At 39.3% G+C, this 21,359-nt stretch overlaps 1 protein-coding gene across 2 annotated transcripts in view; it reads right to left on the bottom strand.

The window, feature by feature from the left end:
- The window catches only part of SLC41A2 (solute carrier family 41 member 2), a 136,906-nt gene that overhangs the window by 30,143 nt on the left and 85,404 nt on the right, over positions 1-21,359 (bottom strand). For both annotated transcript variants that reach the window (XM_036252852.1, XM_036252851.1), the window contains exons 7-10: positions 18,343-18,490; positions 14,656-14,735; positions 4,868-4,999; positions 3,822-3,970 (exon numbers count right to left, since the gene is read on the bottom strand). In XM_036252852.1, coding sequence (XP_036108745.1) covers positions 3,822-3,970; positions 4,868-4,999; positions 14,656-14,735; positions 18,343-18,490 — 509 coding nt within the window. The remainder of the gene's footprint in view (positions 1-3,821; positions 3,971-4,867; positions 5,000-14,655; positions 14,736-18,342; positions 18,491-21,359) is intronic.

The raw sequence follows: 21,359 nt of genomic DNA, 5'->3' as shown, positions 1-21,359 counted from the left end.
ACATAAACAAAAGTACACAGAACAGCACAAATTAATCTCATACCACTGTCATGTACCATCAGTCAGTGTCATCAATTATCAACTTGTAACCAATTTTGCTTTATCTCTACCCCTAGATATCAAGTTATTTCATCTCTAAACATTTCCGTAAATCCTTACAATTTTGACTGATAGAATTTGTGAGGTTTTGTGTTTTATGTTCATTGCCTTTTATTTTAAATACCTTTATCAGTGAAAGAGAGGAAACTGGTGTTTACTGAAAGCAAGAAGAAAATTTAGATTTTTCCGTTGTTTTTTTCTTGTTTGTTTTTTTTGTTCGTTTTTTTTTCCTCTGGAATATCTGGGACCTAAATACAGATGTAAACTGTTTTTCTGCCTGCTACTGAAAGAGGGAACAGAGCTGGCAAGATACAGTCATTCAGTTTGACAAACATTAACTGGGCACGTGGGATGGGGCTAGGTGCTAGAGATACGAAAAAGAGTAAAACAAAGATTCTTTCTCTAGAATGGGTGAGACAGACACATAAACAGAATAGTATACAGAAATGTATTGATTTGAGAGAGAGGAAGAGAGAGAGAGAGAGAGAGAAACATTGATGTGAGAGAGAAACATCAATCGGTTGCCTCCCATAAGCATCCTGACCAGGAATCAAATCCACCAACATTCAGTGTATGGGATAATGCTCCAACCAACAGAGCCACACCAGCCAGGGCTGTATCATTTTTCATAAGCCCATCCTTAATTTTTTGCAACCGTTCCAGCTTTATTTTGGTTTCTTGGGCATGACTTCTTGCTAAGCTCTACAGGCCTTGGTACTTCCTACACTGAGAAATCCTAACCTCTTAAGAAATGCATTCAAATAATTCTTTGAAGAGATAACATTTGAATTGGCCTTCTAGGAGTGAGGCTACAGGATAGGTATGGGACACGATTCCAGCAGAAAGAAACTGCAATGATGACAATGACGTTGATGAAATTAACTGACATTTACAGTGTTTCTTGTATGACCAGTGCTGCTAGGTGGTTTACATGTTTTGATTCAGTTAATTGTCACAAACACTTTCTGAGATTTGTTCTTTTGATATAAATCAGTAATTTTCAAAGTGAAGTGTATGCAAAATAATGCATTGAGTATGGAAAGAAAAGATTAAAATGTGTATTTATATATTTTAACCTTATTTGTTTAAAATGTCTATTTTATTTTGTGATTGCTTTGTAATAAACATAGTATATTAGCACAGTGTTAAGTATGCTCAAATATTTTATACCAAAAGGGTTAGGGTTAGGGTTAGGGTTAGGGTTGGGATAGGGTTATGGAAAATGATACAGCCCTGGCTGGTGTGGCTCGGTTGGAGCATCATCCCATACACTGAAAGTTGGTGGGTTTGATTCCGGTCAGGATGCTTATGGGAGGCAACCAATCAATGTTTCTCTCTCACAACAATGTTTCTATCTCTCTCTCACTTCCTCCCTCTAAAATCAATACAAAAATGATACAAATAAAAATTATGTGATTATTGCCCTGGCCGGTTTGGCTCAGCAGTTAGAGCGTCAGCCTGAGACCAATGAATCACGGGTTTGATTCCGACCAAAGGGCATGTACCTCAGTTGCGATTTGTCCCCAGCCCTGGTTGGGGTGGTGCAGGAGGCAGCCACTCGATGTGTCCCTTTCATGTCGATGTGTCTTTCTCTCTCTCTCTTCCTCTCTCTCCCTCCCACTCTACCTGAATAAAAATGGAAAAATGTCCTTGGGTGAGGATAAAAAAAAAATGTGATTATTAATTCCAAGAAGAAAAAAAATACACAAAAAGGAAATATAATTATAGTATATTATCTGGCTCCATAGTAAACAATATTTGGATAGGCCAATTAATAGGAATACTGACTACTAATTTAACTTCTAATATAACTATACGGGAAAGATGAGACATTATAACAATCTCTGAATCCTCAACTTTTATTAGCAAAAATCAAAGAAAAAAGATTAATCAAAAACTAGAAATTTAGGCATATCACTTTAAAATTTACAGATAAATACCAGGAGAAATAACTAAAATATTTCAAAGTGACTGTCACTGAGAAATGCTTGAAAGATAAAACCCTTTAGTACTATTTAATTTTAAAATTTTGTACATGTATTATATTGATCACATAGTTTGCAAATAAAGAGAATTTTCTTAAATTTCAAAATTAATAGCCTTCCATGTGAAGATGGCAAGTTGAGCACATGCATCCAACTCGATTCTTTCCAGAAACTTCAGTAGCACAACAGAGAAAAGATTTAGAAAGGCACAGAAATCTCCTACAAAGAGAAAAAAGATAAAGAGATATAAACTAAGAGAAGAAGTTTAATGTAAGAGTGCCAGGAACCAAATAAGATTCCAGAAAGAGAGAGATAGTCTGTCACCAAAGAAGTAATTCAAAAAATTTTCTTACAACTGAAGAACATGAATTTTTAGATGGAAAAGATTAAAAAACACCCAACAAAACAGTCACAATACAGCCACACCAGAGCACATCAACATGACATTTAAGAACAAGGAGGGAAAAGAGAAGATTTGCAGGCTTCCAGGGAGAGATCAGGAGTTTTGCACAATGAAACAGCTGTGAGTGTGGCATCTGTTGTTCTCCATGGAAATGGGAATGTCTACAGCCACACCACCCTGAACACGCCTGATCTCGTCAATGGTAATAGGAAAGTTAAAAGGCAAGGAAGCAGTGTCTTCAGAATTCTAAAAGAAACAGAATTCTAGCCCTGGCTGGGTGGCTCAGTTGGTTGGAATGTGCCCCCTTACACCAGAGGTTGCAGGTTGGATTACTGGTCAGGATACACACCTAAGTTGCAGGCTTGATCCCCAGACTCTCCTTCTCTCTCTCTCCCCCCCTCCAACCCTTCCTCTCTCCCTTTCTAAAATCAATAAACATATTCTTGGGTAAGGATTAAAAAATGTTTTTAAAAGCCTGGCCACGCCCTGGCCGGTTTGGCTCAGCGGTTAGAGCATCGGCCTGCGGTCCTGAGAGACCCGGATTCGGTTCCCGCTAAGGGCACGTACCTCGGTTGCAGTTTGTCCCCGGCTCTGGTCGGTCGTGCGGGTGGCAGCCACTGGATGTGTTCCTTTCACGTCGATGTTTCTCTCTCTCTCTCTGTTCCTCTCTCTCCCTCCCACTCTACCTGAACAAAAAAATGGGAAAATGTCCTCGGGTGAGGATAAAAAAAAAAAAAAAAAAAAAGTCTGGCCAGTATGGCTCAGTGGACTGAGTGTTGTCCCATGGACTGAGAGGTCCCGGTTCGATTCCCAGTCAGGGCATGTGCCCTGGTTGCGGGCTCCATCCCCAGTGGGAAGCATGCAGGAGGCCGCCAATTGATGTTCTCTCTCATCGATGTTTCTGTCTCTCTCTCCCTTCCTCTCTCTCTAAAAAAATCAATAAAAACATATTTAAAACAAAAATTTTTTTAAAGAAAGAGAATTCTATATCCATGTAAAAAACAAAAAGCATCTTATAACATACAAAGACAAACTATTTACTCCGATGCACTCTTCCTCAGGAGTCTACTAGAAGATGCATATATTCATACAAAACCAGAGAACAGAACAACAGGAGGACGTGGGGCCCAGGAAACACGAAATCCAAAGGTTCTACTGATCAAATCATATTAAAACAGGTCTTGAGTTATTGGTTTTAATAAGATCAAATTCATACCAAGGCAGTAAGTGGACTTTTGAAATGTTAAAATATTTCATGTGCTTTTAGATTTACTTAGTTATAGTTTTATACCAATCTGAGCACAGAAGAGATTACAAGAGGTTTTAACTCTTACCTGCAACAAAGCAGCAAATAAGTATACCACTATGAAGATTACAGTTAAAGACGTGTGGCCACTTTTCATCAAATGAATCGTGTAGAGGAAAATTAAATGTCCAGGAATCACTAAAAGCAGTAGAACTTGAGCAGACTTATTATTTACTCCTGCAATATAAAATGTAAAAGTTGTTAAAACAAAATCATATTTTGGTTTATAATGGGTCACAGCTACTGAAATTTGAGGATTACTTTTTAGTTACTATATTACATGGCATCATATAAAATGCAATTACTAAAAATTAATTTCAACTATTTACAATTCACTTAATTCTTTGAAATTCTCACTATGCATATGTTAATCAAATAAAAGGTGGTTGATAAAAATTTGCTATGAAGAACACTGGTCAGACTTTGATATCATAAAAACAGAGGAAAGACAAAAGAAAAAATAGATAAGTTCTTGAAGTTCTGAAATGTTTTCCTTTTCCTTTAGAGTTCTTTCGTCGATATCACAGGTTGGGCATTGCTGATTCTCATTCAGAAGTAAAAAAATACATTTATTTTCATCAGAAAAAGTGACAAGAATTGTGAGGTTCAAAACTGTTTTAGTTTTTTGGTAATCACATGCCTGGTTGACATAAATAATGCACCGTTCCTTGTAGCTGAGGTTATCACCTCGCATCCTGCTTGTTTGAAATCAAAGGCCAAACAGATTACTACAGGAAAGACAGTACAGCTATCTCCCTAAATCATTTAGCAGTGTTTGCTTGTGTCCATGAGGTTCCTCTTCCCTGACTCATAAACAAGATATCCCAGAGAAAGGGACAAAAGAGAATACTTATACCAAGTTCCTCAGCAACTGCAGAATTGATACAAATGATTTTTGCTCACTGAGATTTAATGAACAAAATCTATTCTATTTAAAATCTATTTAGCGCTTAGACATAAAAAATGTTGTGCAACACTCGCAAACAAAACATGTATCTAACAAAGGTTGACCACCTATACTCACAAAGAAGAAAGTTCCCGAAATAAAATACGTAAAAATTCACAAGCACATACCTGGACCAAAAAAAGTTCGGAACGGGTAGTAACAGCCTTTGCGCTCGTCAGGCAGTTCCCCGGGAATGCTGTGTAAATGGAGGTGGGTAGAAATCCTGCTAGCCTGAATGGCCACCAAATTACCACCAATGCCTGGAACATTAAGAAAACAAAGTAGGTATCTCATATTTTAAACAACATGCATAAGTTCAACCTACTGCAGGCCTCTTTATGTCACATCCTGGGACAACAAAACAAAAAAAGAAGTTCTTCTAAAATGTTGATTGAAATTGAGGTAGATATTCCAAAGGCATTAAAAATAACATTGTTACAAAAGACACTCAATATTTTTTTTAAATCTGACTTACTTTCTGGTCTGAAAGCAGATCAAAATAAGTAATTTTTTAAAATTACTATCAATACCAAAATATAAAACTAGGTAACAAGATGTATCATGTTTATCATCTTAATGAGTGGGAAAATAAGCTGCATTTATTCAAACAGACAAGGCTTGATACTTTTCTTCTCAGGTTCCTAAAAAACTTTGTATATGGCATCAAAAAAAAACCAACAACAACAACTCAAGAAAGTCATCTTTTAATCTAGATTATCCTCTCATACACTCTGAGAAGAGCTGATGCCAAGAGGTGAAATTAACACCAAAGGGTGGTAAGCCCCACCTCACCCCCAAAGGTGAGACAGGACACCCAGACTTTCTCCTTTGACAGAATATGGGAGGAAAGGCAGCAGCCATAAAAGCAAGCAGGAAAAAACAGCTGAAAATGTCAAACTGCCCAACGCTGTGTGTGGGCCAGCATACTTGGCGTCCTAGACACCCGGGGAGGTCCACGTTCCCGGCCAGCTATCTCTGGAAGCCTCCACCAGGAGCTTAGGAAACAGATGAGGTAGGGCAGAAGACTTGAGATGGCCAACCTCAGAGGCACACAGGCAAGAAGTCACATTTCTTTCCGAATCCCTCCGCCTGGGGTGGGGAAGGAAACATGCCCGCCACCTGATCCCAGAGAAAGATCAGTGGCCACTGGAGAAAAAGTAGAAGCAAAGCTACCTGCTGCTGGAGGAATGGAAGAGAAATCTTGCTCAAGCCCAACCTGGCAGAGTTTGACTGCCAATAGCAGGAGGGGAGAAACCCTGAGAAAGCCCCACCTCTGCGGACCAAGTGCCTGGGGACTGCCAAAGATAGAAAACAGTGGGAGAATCCCGACCTCCACCCCGGGCCTTCACCAAGGAACAAGCATCGGCAGCCTACTGTGAGAAGAGGCGCAAGAGCACCGATAGCTAACGTTCCATGCTGCAGGCATACTGCAAACCAGGCTTTACACTAAGCAGGAGGTAGCAGGAGCTCATCAATAAAGAAATTTGAAGTCAGTGGTGCACTGAAGGTAACTATAATAACCATATAAAAACAAACCCAGCTCAACTACTGGCTAGATTGACTTACTCCACCATACTAACGACCTAACAGAAGAAAAAGCCTGCCTATTTCTAGGCATATATTGTCGCTAAACACCCTTCAGTGCAGAGGAAGCCCCCACCCAAGGAATATCTGGCTTCAAATGTCAGTAGTGTCAAGACTGAAAAACTCTATATTAAAAAAAAATTGATGTATGCTTCCACTATCTGAAAACAGAGAACATGCCTCTAAATAACCTGAAGCAAATAATAAAAATTAGGAAATATTTGTAATTGAACAGAAATTAAATACTACATACAAAAGAATGTGGGATGCAGCTAAGGCAATACTAAGAGGCACAGTTAAGTCTTAAATGCATATATTTGCAATGAAGAAAGGCTTATTGAGCTAAGCATCCGTCTAAAGAAATTGGAAAAGACAAAATCAAACACACAGTCGGAGAAGGAAAATAATAAATAGAGAAGAAATGTAAAAGATCAATAAAAGTTAAACATTGGTTATTTGAAAATAGTACACAAAAACATCAGAAACCCAAAAAAGGGAGTCATAATTCCAATTACTGCCAATTAAAAAATATGAATATTATGAACAACTTTACACAAATAAAATTAAAAATCAAAATAAGAGGGAAAATATCCTAAAAATATATAACAACTACATAAACTCAAGAAGAAAGAGAAAATCTGAATCATTTAATAATGATTAAATAAATTAAATCCAACATTTTAAATCACCCCTGCCACATCAGCAGGCCCACATAAGTTGTTTGCCCTGTTTTTTTTCAAGTAAGTTCTGCCAAGTATTTAAGCAATAAATAATTACACTCATACATATTACCTACAGTATAAAATAAGAGTAAGTATATCTAACTCAAATAATGAGGCTAGCATAACTCTGGGTTTAAAATTCAAAAATGGCAATATAAAAAAAAAATCATAGGTCAATTGTTTTCTTTGTTTTGTTTTGTTTTTAAGTGAGAGGGAGGAAGGAAGGGAAGGGGAAAGAGAAAGAGAGAAACATCAATGTGAGAAAGACATCGACTGGTTGCCTCCCACACGACCCTGACCAGGGCCGGGGACAAACCACAACTGAGGTATGTGTCCTTGACCGGAATCAAACCTGTAACTCTTTGGTCCACAGGTCAACACTCTAACCACCGAACCAGACTGGCCAGGGCCATAGGTCAATCTTAAGAATAAAAAGAAATGCAAAAAAAAAATAAAAAAAATACTAAACAAACTATTAACAAACCAAATCTAGTAAAATATTAAATGCATAATACATCACAAACTGAATTTATCCTAGAAATGTAAGGCTTATTTAATATTTGAAAATAAATTAACACAATTCACCATGTTAACAAATGAATGGAGGAAAAAAATAATATTATATGAATAAATGCAGAAAATTTGATAAATTCAACATTTTGTCATTTATGATTAAAAACTCTTAGCAAACCAGAAATTGAAGAGGACTTTAAAAAAAAAATCATATAGTGTTTTTTTTTCAATTGATTTTTTTTTAGCTAGAGAGGAAGGGGGAGAGAGAGAGAAATAGAAACATCAGTGAGAAACATCTATTGGCTGCCTCCTGCATGCTCCCTACTAGGGATCAAGCCTGCAACCTGGGCATGTGCCCCAACCAGGAATCAAACCAACAACCTCCTGCTGCATAGGTCAATGCTCAACCACTGAGCCACACCAGCTGGATAAAGAGGACTTCTTTAACCTGGTAACCACACACACACACACACACACACAACCTTAGATATGGCAAATAAGGTGCTGCAGATCAATTAGTAGTGCTATAGACTTTTCAATAAACAGTGCCAAGGTAATTGGTTATTAATATGCCTGAAAAGTATCATGAAATTGGACCCTTACTCTCATACTATATGCAAAAATCAACTCTAGAAAAGAATTTTTAAAGAGAAAAAGTGCAAACTATAAAAGAAAAGGTTGATAAATTTGTCTACAGTATAACTTTAAAATCCTGATCATAATATATACTGTAGAGAAAGTGAAAAGATAAGATCTTTGTAACACAAAGGACTACCCACCAGAATATATGAAGAACTCATACAAATCAACAGAAAAAGGACAAAAGAATAGGTAGTTCACAAACGAGGTTGATTCAAATTGCTAAACCTTATGAAAAGGTGCTTAACATCATTGGTAATCAAGGAAATGCAAATAAAAGCATAAATATTACACACCCAAAAACGTTAGCCTAAACTGGGAGCAATGATGTGGAGCGACGAGAACTCTTATACGTAGCTGTCAAGAGTATAAATGGTTAATAATCCCTTGAGAAAACACGTTGGCTTCTCATATAAATGTACTGATGTGCACAATGTCCTCACCACACCTCATTTAGTAAATAAAAAATTCATTAAAAGCAAATGCTTACGTTAATGTAAAATGTTAAAAGGTTTTAAAATGCATGCAGGGAGCTCTGAACATTTTTCTAAGGGAAAATAAATGTCTTTAAAAATATGTTTGAAAGGGAAACTAAGTCACATGGACTATGAATAATTATGGCACATAAATGTATAGCTCTAACCTCTGCAGAGTTGACTCTGGCTCAGATGACATGCTTTGAAAACCCCCTCAGCCACTTACTGTGACTTCAGTGTTATTTAACCTCCTGGAGCTCAGTTTTCTAATCTGAAACATGATAATTTAATATCTAACTCATAAGAAGTAGAATTAAATAAAATGAGGCATACATGAAAGACACAACAGTTTCTAGACATGGTAAAGGCTCAATAAATGATGATGGTGATGATGATGACAGTGATACAATTGTGCAAATAATGTGATTCTGACTTGGTATTTTCTAATTGTTAAGTTCTCACACTTAACTTGCTAGAGAATTCATTAGTCAGAGAATGTGCAGTAATTGTGCTACTTTGATTTGATTTTTTAAAGTAAGAAAGAGAATAAATCACTTGGTGTTCATATTTTAAGCATCATTTTATCTGCCTTCTATTATTCAATGAATTTTCCACTAGAAGTCAGTGATAGCTATTTTTAAAAGTCTGAATTTTCCAAATCTGAGCCCACTTGATAAAGTAAACAATCGGAGTAGAACTTTGAATAACTGGCATGCATTGGTTCTCATCTGATAATAGTACATAAACAAGGTCGGTAACTCAACCTTCCTAATGCCGGGGCCCTTTCATACAGTTCCTCATGTTGTGGTGACCCCCAACCATAAAATTATTTTCATTGCTACTTCATAACTGTAATTTTGCTACTGTCATGAATCGCCATCGGAAATATGTGTTTTCTGATGGTCTCAGGCAACCCCTGTGAAAGGGTCGTTCGACCTCCAAAGGGGTCACAACCCACAGGTTGAGAACCGCTGCAACCGGAAGTAAATTAGCACGTCCTAGAAACCGAGAGGTTGAGAGTCCACACTACTCAAGCACCTTCACAAGAGTTACTGGATAAACCAACAAGAACAGCCTATGCATCCATGGATTTCTGTTCAGAGCCCCCCAAGAGGAGAATAATCAAATGTTAAGAATTATATAAAATGCAGAGCAAAAGATGGCACTCAGATACCTTCTTCAAGGCTAGATATGTACCCGAGGAATGTGTGTGTGGTGGTCCCCGGTTCACCTTCATGCTCTCTGGGGAGTCCCTTGGGGGTAATGCTCTATTTGGTATTTAGGAGATATGGAATGCTTCAATGCAAATGCTAAGAGCAAAAGCATACTAAGAGCAAAAGCATACCATTAGACTAAGAATATCTACTCTATAACTGCTCTTGGATTAAATTGGGGGGGGGCTATTAATGATTAGTTGTAGCTCTCTTCTAAAAAACCTCACTGGTAGAACTTTATTGAACTACTTTTATCATTTCTTTGTTACCATGGCCAGACTAGATGATACAAATAAACCCTTATAAATAATCAACTTCTCCCTTCCTCTTCCCTGCACTCCCTGACCTGCCTCCCTCAGCAGACCAGGAAACCAGACACGCTGGTGTCACAACTACACCGAATGAAAAATACTCCAAACCAAAAACAAAATGAACTGGGATTTTCTCAGAAAGGGTCTAGTACAACATTTCCAGATAGGTGAGCAAAATTTTATGGTAAACAATGCAACTAGTGTGGGAACTTACTATAGTTTTATCCTCTCATGGGGTTGAAACCCCACCATGATCTCATCATGATCACTGTTTACATCTTTAAACTCTTTAAACTACAATGGACATATTAATCTGAAACAGTTTCTTTAATGTCAAAAATCCTTTCTTTCGATCCTGATATACACTATATTTCTACAAAGAGCTAGTTTACCCACATTTCTCTTAAATTACTTAAATTCTTCACAGACTAATTGCATTACTAAAGCTGGATGAGAGCATGTATAGACTGCTACATAAATTAATAACACTAGTAAAAACAGCTTCTTCAATATAGAAATAATTAGTGAGCCTTCGGTATCCGCAACTCCTAACTGAAGTGCTTGAGAAACGAGAATAAGCTCAGTTGATAATATAGTTTGATAAATATGAATAAATCATCAGCTGGTTCATCTAAGAACTGCTTTAAAATCCAACTTCATGTTTTGTTAAATTCAGAAATATATGTTTCCAATATATGTTTAGCACTCATATCATAGAATATATTTCAAATTATTCAAGAATCTTTTGCACATCCCCAAAGGAACGTGGAGTGAGAGTTCACGTTGTTGAAAAGGAAATCCTCATAACCACCAGCACAGGAGCTCCTGTATCGTCCATACACACCTACAGTCTCACACCTCACATGCCTCTGCATTTTCGCCTGTCCTTCTTTCCTGACTCCTTATCAGAACTCACATGCAGGAATCACTCTTTTAGTTCAAGAAATGCAAAGGGGTGAGGGGATGTGGCTTCCATTCTTTCACATTTTTCTGAAGAAATACACGTGACTGCTCACAGTGAAGACCCTTTCATCTAAATGAGGGCAGGCACTCACCTCCCAAGTCCCTAATTCATCACCCTTTACCGCTTCCTTCCAGTGCACTTGTAGATGACCAGATGACCCAACGGATGACTGACACAGTCTCCACATTTTGTACTTCCCTTACCCTCACATCTGCCAGAATCGCTGCCATTAACAAATCATCAAACCAGTGCTGGCGAGGGTGTGGAGAAAGGGGGACTCTAGCACACTGCTGGTGGGAATGCAGACTAGTGCAGCCACTGTGGAAAACAATACGGTGTTTCCTCAAAAATTTAAAAATGGAACTGCCATTTGACCCAGTGATCCCACTTCTAGGAAATACCCATCAGAAAGAATATATGTACCCCTATGTTCATAGCAGCACTATTTACAATAACTAAGATCTGGAAACAGCTCAAGTGTTCATCGGTAGACAAGTGGATAAAAAAGCTGCGGTACATATGCACAATGGAGTACTATGCAGCTGTAAGAAAGAAAGATCTCTTACCCTTTGGAACCTGGAGAGTATTATGCTAAGTGAAATGAGCCAGACAGAGAAAGACAAGTATTGTATATCTCACTTATTTGTGGAATGTAATGAACAAAATAAGCTGATGATCAAAACAGATCCAGAGACATGGAAGTAGGGAACAGACTGACAAGCCTCAGAGGGAAGGGGGATGGAGGGGCAGGAAGAGATAAACCAAAGAACTTAAAGGCATATATGCACAACCAATGGACACAGAGGACAGATCGTGCATTCCTAGAGGGGACAAACATTGCTTCGAGGGGGGCAGAGACATACTCTTGTTCATTTTATGTATAAAGCACAGATATACACACAATACATAAATGGATAAATGGGATATCTGTGATACTGAAATTTCATGGGTAAGCACATTTAGGGGAAAAAATCTTTAAAAATGGCTCTTTCAAGGTGTGATAATAAAAAATAAAAAAAAGGCTGAGAAACACTGCCTCCTTCTTCACCAGAGTGTGCCATCCACACATCACAATTTCCTGTGTGTGTCATGACATGAAAGAGGCTGGGAAACACTGCCCTAGAGAAATGAATCTATGGGCTTTCTTGGGACCACTGAAGCTGCTGTGATGAGTAAGGCCCTTCATCTCAGTCTCTGTTTCCTACTCCTGGCTCTGTATTTCCACCTGTCTCTCTTGACTCCTTTTCTTACTGCATCAAACTACGGGGGATCCTTTCCCTCAATGTGTAGTCCCCCACTCCAGGGCCTTGCTCCCTCATTATTCACCATCTCCCATTCGATCCTCCCTTCCCTATTACTCCTCACCCCCTTGCCAATACACATACCTACATCTCTCCTATCTTGGAGAAAATTCATTTCGACTTCTATGTGTTATTCTAATTCTATTCTTTCCACTTCAACCATTTAACAAGAAATCTAAATGTGCTATTGCCAAGATTTTTGTTGTTTTGTACTTAGTACTTAATAGATGCAAAATACTTATAAGACCTATATAAGCCATAAAGAATCATACTACAAAACCTGTGTACCCACCACCCCATTTTAAAGAAGAATACTGCAAAGCTCTAGAACTGTTTCTGATGTCAGGTGAAATAACAGAAATACTCATTAAAACTTACTAATAATGGGTTGTTGTGGCTGAAGTTAAATGTCTCACTGAAACGTTGGACAATACAGCTCTAACAATCATGCATAGACGATATTTGTGCTAGTGAATTCATCAGCGAATATTCACTGAAGAGGACGTAAACAGGTGGAAGGAAAGCAGTCATCATCCCAGGCCATGAAAATTAGACCTCTTACAGCCATCATAGAATAATTTGGTTAGGACGATAAAATTGTACAGGTGCAGCCCTGGCCGGTTTGGCTCAGTGGTTGAAGCGTCGGTCTGCGGTGGAGAGACCCGGGTTCGGTTCCCGCTAAGGGCACGTACCTCGGTTGCAGTTTGTCCCCGGCCCTGGTTGGTCGTGCAGGTGGCAGCCACTCGATGCGTCCCTTCACATCGATGTTTCTTTCTCTCTCTCTCTCTCTCTCTCTCTCTCTCTCTCTCTCTCTCTCCCCCTCCCGCTCTATCTGAACAAAAAATGGAAAAATGTCCTCGGGTGAGGATAAAAAAAAAAAAAGTTGTACAGGTGCAGCAGCATATAGAGAGCCTGGACAGCTAGGCAGAAGATTTCAAACTTGAGCTGAGAGGCAGGAGAAACCACTGCTAAGGTCATCATCTACAGACATGTAATAAAAACAAAGTCTGAGGAAGGCCAGTTGTTAGTGGCATTTCACTGGCAGCGAATAGGGAGTGAGTCAGAAAGGCTCCTTGATTGCTTGAACGACGCCTGGAGTGAGACGTCAGCAGACACAGTGGTGACGTATACTTGTTACACTGTAAGTGAACAAGTAAATCAGTTCAAGGGTAAATCAACAGGGCCGGGTTGTTGTCGATGGGGAGAGGATGAAGGGCCAGGTTGAATCAAATGGTTCCGTGATTTGAAGGGTGGGTGATGGGGACAATGGTGCCACCAGAAAAACTGGGAGGGGGGATTCTAGGGGAATTTTGTTCATGGACATTCTGAAGCTACATAAAAATTTAAATGTAGGTAGAAATTTTTGATATAAAATTAGATTTTGGAGAACTTGCCTTCATATAACATATTTTCTTATACATAGATAACACAAAAGTAATTTATATTAAATGTGTAATACATCCTGTGACATGTTTTCCCCAGGTAGAATTGCTTTTTAAATTATATTGCCTTGGGCTATACTAAAATCAAATTTAATGAAAGCCAGCCCAAAACCCAGTAGGACTAGATTAAAATGATCTTATTAAACAGAATCCAAACAAAAATCCCTGTGAACTTAAGTACTGTAATCCCCATTTTACAGATAAGAAAAAACGTAAGACAGATTTTAAAGGGATCAAGAGAGGAATGATAGATTTTTTTCTTCCTTTACTTGATTAACTTTTATTTTTTATTTTTATAGAATTTATTGGGGGGCATGATCGATTTTAATGGACTCAACTGAGGCAAGCAATGCTTACCCTGAGCTAACTCTAATGTATCCGTGAAAACTGACAGGAGCAGCAATAAAACAACACCAGATAGCAGATGAACCCCAAGAATTCAAAACTGAAATATCATATTTTGCCTTACTATCCTTAAAAACCTGGTGTGCCTGTCTCTCAAACTAATATCTAGTGATAAGATTAAGAAACAGCTCAAAACTGGTAAGATTATGAAACATTGCAAAAACGTGTTCTGCACACTGAAAAGGGGGAATGTCCTTTCCAATGTCAGCAGCAGCCCGTGGCTGGAGAGAGGATGAATGGAATGGGGAGAGAGTGCTCTTTAAATCTGAGCCCCCAAATTCCTATTCGCATCTAAGAGCATATACAGATTTGATATCATCATAACATAGTGTATCTGATTCTTACCATTAATAACTGGTGTGTAAACAACAATTCCAACCAAGTTTGGGTCAGATACAGTTGTGTCCAGAATAAGGCCTCCAATGCTGAAAGATACAAAAGTGTATAATTGAGGGAAGAGGAAAGGAAATGTACTAATATGAAGATGTTCTTTACATACAAACACTCCTATTTTTAAGAATAAAATATTTAGATATTTAAAAAATGGAATAAGAAATATTCGAAGTAAAAATTAATATCAGTCACAAATGTTGAAAATAAAACACCGCATAAGCTGTAGCCCCACATTTCAGGACTCTCTGATCTCCAATATATGTTACTCATAAAAAGGAAAAAGTATATATTTTAAGTGCATTAAAATGTATGGAATGCCCTGGCCACTATGGCTCAGTGGTTAGAGCATCGGCCCGCGGACCAGAGAGTCCCAGGTTCGATTCCCACTAAGGGCACATACTTGGTGGCAGTTGGGGTCGTGTGGGTAGCAACAACTTGATGTGTCTCTCTCACATCAATGTTTCTCTCTCTCTCTTCCTCCCTCTCTCCCTCCTGCTCTACCTGAAGATAAATGCAAAAATATCCTTGCGTGAGGATTTTTTTTAAAAGTATGAAATGCTTTGGCGAGTTCGGCTCAGCGGTTAGAGCATCGACCTATAGCCCCAAGGGTGGCGGGTTCAATTCCTGTTGAGGGCACATTCCTGGGTTGCAGGTTTGATCCTCGGCCCTGATCAGGGTCATGCAGGAGGCAACCAATCAATGTCTCTTTCTCTCTCTCTTTCTCTCTTTCTCTCTCTCTCTCTCTCTTTTCCTCCCTCTCTCCTTTCCATGCTAAAAAAAATAAATCAATGGAAAAATATCCTCCGGTGAAGATTAACCAAAAAAAATGTATGCAAGGACATATAAGAAATTATTAACAAGTTGGCCGTCATCCCAACTTTCCCTTCAATCTCCCCATGCTGAGTCTTAGTCTATGGACTGTGACCAAGTCCTATCACTTCACAGGATCCTGTTGCCTGAATCCTTCAGGAAAAAACAATGTACATCACAGAAAAATGAACCACATGCTATCCTCATTCCTATTTCGTCTTATTTCTTATGTCCTCATTTTGATAAAATTGACCTCTATCAGCTTTTATATGAAAGGGCATATGAGAAGCCAGTATTTTGAAATCCTGCATGCCTGAAAACTTTGAGTCTGTCCTTACGTTTGGTTGATACTATGACCATATTTTATGTTCAAATAATTATCCCTCAGGATTCTGAAGGACTCACTTCTGGTGTTGCTATTAGACATCATTCTGACTCACAATCCTTTATATGCATGAAATTCGTTTTTATTCTGGAAGCTTCTGGGCTGTATGATAATGTGCTCTGATTTGGGTCCCTCCTACTCCAATTCATTGTGTGGGATCCTCAGCAGACCCTTTCAAACTGGAAGTTGTGTTCTTCGATTTGGGGGAATTTTCTTGAGTTATTTCTTTGATAATGTCCTCTGCCTTTGCTTGCTTCCAGCTGTCTACCTCTCTGTTCTCTGTTCTGCTTTCCAGGGTGGTTCTTCAAGCCTATCTTCTGACTGTTCTGCTGAGTTTTTTGCTTCTGCTATTTGCATGTTTTTAAATTCCAAGAGCTCTTCCTGTTTTTTGTTTTTTTTCCCAATCCTCCTTATTAAAGCATTCTATTCTTACAGAATTGTGGATACCACAGCTCTTCTTATTACTCTGAGGACACTGCAGATAGTTTTTTGAGGTTTTCAACTATCCCTGGACTTTCTTTGAGGACGCTTTTTTTGTCTCTTTCATGTTAGAAGCCTTAATCAAACGTCTGGTGATGTTAGTCTCCCCTCCTTAGGGGCACAGGAAAGCACACTCGGCGCTCTCTGTGTACCTGGGCAGAGCCTGCCCGCAGGGGGCCTATCTGAACAGTGGTCAGGTGGGAACGCAGTTCTTTCGCTGAAGGGCCTGCGAGGGTCAGTATGTGCAGGTTTTTCTGTGGTGCTAAAGGGTGATCTAATGTCTTGCCTGCAGGTACAAGCCTGACCCCCAGCAGCATAACCCCTTCTCGTGCCGGTGCTTCTGAACCTAGAGCCTCTCTGATTTGGTCTCTCCAAAGTGAATCCTTGTCTTCTGCTAAGGTGGGAGCGGGCAGTTACCTGGGTGGTCAAACTAGAGAAGGGCTTTTAGGATCTAATTGCTTCTTACACACACTTTCAACCACTCTTCATTGCAGCTTTCAGAAATACTCTAGGCCCCTAATACCCCACCTTTCTGGGTTTCTGAGGCTCAGGTCAGCGTGCTGCTCCTGGGTGCTCCCCACCCTACAGGAGCATGGGTTTCAGCTTTTTTCATTCTGTTAAGGACCATCCATTTCCCATCTTCTGAGTTTCTCACCTGCTGTCCTCTCTGCTCGCCTTCTCCTTGGGGTTTTATAGCTTTTTATCCTTTTACTGTCATTTTAGTACTCTCGGGAAGGAAGATAAACACATGTCCATCTACCATGTTTAACAGAAAATTAATGCTCATTTCTAGCTTACTCTTTTTACCAAATGTATAATGAACATTTACATTGCACGTCAATAGAAATATAGCAATGGTATTTTTAATGGCTGGCTGATACTCCATTTTGCGACTGTGCCACACTTCATGTGGTCGATGCCTGATTGCTAGGCCTCTAAGGTGTTGTTCTCTTTTTCTTTCATTAAAAATTTCACAACACCTTCCCTGTGAGCCCTGGCCAGTTTTGCACAGTGGTTAGAGCATCGGCCTGCAAACCAGAGAGTCCTGGGTTCGGTTCCCGCTAAGGGCATGTACTGCGGTTGCAGTTTGTCCTCGGCCCCGGTTGGGGTCGTGTGGGTGGCAGTCAGTCAATGTGTCTCTCTCACATTGATGTTTCTCTCCCTCTCTTTCTCTTCCCCTTTCTCTCCCTCCTGCTCTATCTGAAGATAAATGCAAAACAAACAAAAAATGTCCTTGGGTGAGGATTAAAAATAAATAAAAATTTCACTGTGATTAGGACCCTTGCAGCTAAATCTATTGTATATATCCTTAATTATATCCTTAAGTCCTGTCAGAGTTTTAGAAGTAGAAATTACACATTTCTAAGGCTTCCTGATACCTATCTGAGCAATTTAATATGAAAAACAAGCAATGTGGTTGTCAGGTTAGAACACACACACACACACACACACACACACACACTAAATTTCACCCAGCCACCTGATAAAGACTTGGTTGGAGAGAAGTTTGAAACCTCAGAAATGAGGTTCTTCTGTACAGCTACTGATTTCAATAATTCCTATCACTTATATCCATTATTACCTGGGATAATAAAGAACTGGCTACATAATATAATTTATCCCAGAAATAAAACCAGGCAATTGATTTGGGGCTTCTTTTGTTTTTTAAAAAAAATTTTTTTTCTTTATTGGTTTTTTTAGAGAGAGGAAGGAAGAGGGAGAGAGAGAGAGAAACATCGATGAGAAAGAACATCGACTGGCTGCCTCCTACATGCCCCCCACTGGGGATCAGGCCCGCAACCTATGCATGTGTCCTGACCTCCTGGTGCACAGGTTGACACTCAACCACTGAGCCACACTGAGCCACACTGGTCAGACAATTGATTTGTTTTAATATACACAAAGATACATGCATATGGACTACACACACACACACACACACAAATACCCATTTTAATACTAACCTACTTATAACCATAGCTGTTATGACAGGCTCCCAGCCTGAGTGAAGAACTGTCCTTGTGGCTGGATGTTTGGCTGCTATTATAATCCAGATTGGAGTTAGAGCCAAGAAAAAGACACCAACTAATGGAGAAATGTAGTAATAGGTCTCTAAAATTAAAAAAGAGACAGCATTTCAATTTCTGTTCTAACCATGCAGTGAATGTAAATATTAAAAATTTACCAGAAGATATGTTACCAAACTTATTCACATGCTATTTATTTATTTTTAATTTCAAACAAATTTAAAACTGTAGATAAGGTAAAAATACTAATGTAAATAAAAACTAATACATTAATTCAACAAACATTTATTGAAATACCTAGGTGACCTCTATGGGAATAGCAATAATAATAAAAATAATAATAATAACAAGAACAAGAAGAGTAAAAAAAGCTAGCATTTATTTGGTTCCTACTATTTATTGAGTACTGTGCGAAATGCTTTATATTCACCAACTCATTTAACCGTCCTCACAAGTATGAGGCAGACACTGTCATTTTTATCTAATGAAGAAACTGAGGCTTAGGGGTTTATAGGGTAGAAAACCGGAAAAGAGGAAGCTATTACGGAGAGAGATTGAGAACTGAGTATCAAGCCTCAGTGTGAACTCTACAAGACAAGGGCAAGAATAACTGGAGATTTGTAAACTGGAAAATTCTTGGGGTTTACAAAGGGCTGGAAGTCATTCAAGATCTAACCCCCAAGGGGGGACAGGCCTCTCTGAACACTGAGAACATTCAGTCAACCCAGGACGGGTCATGTCTCGGTGGCCAAGCTACAACCCTAGTGTCAGGTCTGCTGTTGATCTGCCCCAGTCAACTCAGAACCAAGCCTGTGAGGCTCAAGCTAATCCACAAGTAACAGCCTATGAGAACAAAGTTCAATACTTTGTAAAGAAAAAAAAATCGAGCACATAACAATATTATATTCACAATGTGAAGCATCCAACCAAAGATTACTTGTAAGAGTTTGGGATAATATATGGTAGCATTTTACAGACTTAGTTAAATGCCCTGCTACATTCTACTTACATTAGACATTTCACCTGTCTCATTAGAGTATCTAAGTACTTATAATAATCTTTATAAAGCTAAGAAATTAAATGTGCAAATACAATGAGACTTTTTTTTCCCCTTTATTGATTTTAGAGAGAAAGGGAGAAGAAGAGAGAGAGGGAGAGAGAAACATCGATGAGAGAGAACATTGATTGGCTGCCTCCTGCACACCCCTCACTGGGGATTTGGCCCACAACCTGGGCATGTGCCCTGGCTGGGAATTGAACTGGCAACCTCTTGGTGCATGGGTCAATGCTCAACTACTGAGCCACACCGGCCAGGCAATACAATGAGTCTTTTTTTTTTTTTTATCCTCACCCGAGGACACTTTTCGGTATTTTGTTCAGATAGAGTGGGAGGGAGAGAGAGAGAGAGAGAGAAACATCGACGCAAAAGGGACACATCCAGTGGCTGCCACCCACACGACCTAACCAGGGCCGGGGACAAACTGCAACTGAGGTACATGCCCTTAGCGGGAACCAAACTCGGGTCTCTCCAGACTGCAGGCCGACGCTCTAACAGCTGAGCCAAACCGGCCAGGGCAATACAATGAGTCTTAAGTTTTCATAAATATTCATATAATGTATACAAATTTAGTAAGATTTCTATTTAAAAACCATAGGAATGCCCTGGCCAGTTTGGCTCAGCGGTTAGACCATCAGCCGGCGGACCAGAGAGTCCCGGGTTCAGTTCCCACTAAGGGCATGTACCTCAGTTGCAGTTTGTCCCCAGCCCTGGTTGGGGTTGTGTGGGTGGCAACCACTCAATGTGTCTCTCTCACATCGAAGTTTCTCTCTCTCTCTTCCCCCACCTCTCTCCTTCCCACTCTATCTGAAGATAAATGCAAAACTGTCCTCGGGTGAGAATAAAACAAAACAAAAACAAAAAAAAACAACACAGGTATAAGTCAATTACTTAATTATAAATTTTAAAATGGAATTAGAAGACGGACATATTACTCCAATGGGCTAAGTAGCAACTACACACACAAAAACTATGTACTGCTACATTAGCATAAAGCCATTAATACTATGAGTCAAATCCTCAAATATTTTTATACTTAATTCTAAATCTCCCTAGGGTTAAAAATTGCCTTCCTGCCCTGGCCGGTCTGGCTCAGTGGTTAGAGCGTCAGCCTGCAGTCCAGAGAGACCCAGGTTCGGTTCCCACTAAGGGCACGTACCTCGGTTGCAGTTTATCCCCAGCCCTGGTTGGGTTGTGTGGGTGGCAGCCACTCGATGTGTCCCTTTCACATCAATGTTTCTCTCTCTCTCTCTCTCTCTCTCTCTCTCTCTCTCTCTCTCTTCCTCCCTCCCTCTCTCTCCCTCCCACTCTACCTGAACAAAAAATGGAAAAATGTCCTTGGGTGAGGATAAAAAATTAAAAAAATAAAAAAATTGCCTTCCTCTTCTTGAAACAGTTACATCATTCCAGGACATTTGGGTAGTATCATTTTAACTAATCAGCGTTTTGTTATTTTCAGAGATTTCAGTCAGGGCATTCTGGATTCTTCTCAATGATTCTAATACTTATTTTTTACAGTAGAGACTTCATAAAGACGGTTGACCTCATAATCCTTGTAGCCTTCAGCCATAGATTGAAGTTAAATGTTACCAAATTTTCCTGACATCTCACAACCTTATTCATACTCTTATCTTTAATTGAATTTTGTATTTCTCCATCTTCCTAACATATTTCCAGAACTTCTCACCTATGACTAAAGATGTTTGAACGAGATAAGAACTCAATTTATTTCCTACCAGGTAGAAACAATTACTACAGATATTAAAATAATATCCAGCCCTGGCCAGTTTGGCTCAGCGGTTAGAGCGTCAGCCTGCGGTTCGGAGAGACCCGGGTTCGGTTCACGCTAAGGGCGCACGTACCTCAGCTGCAGTTTGTCCCCGGCCCTGGTTGGGTT

Source organism: Molossus molossus, unplaced genomic scaffold (assembly GCF_014108415.1).
Source record: "Molossus molossus isolate mMolMol1 unplaced genomic scaffold, mMolMol1.p scaffold_m16_p_10, whole genome shotgun sequence".
In the NCBI taxonomy this organism is placed as follows: Eukaryota; Metazoa; Chordata; class Mammalia; order Chiroptera; family Molossidae; genus Molossus; species Molossus molossus.
This window is presented reverse-complemented; position numbering and strand designations above follow the sequence as displayed.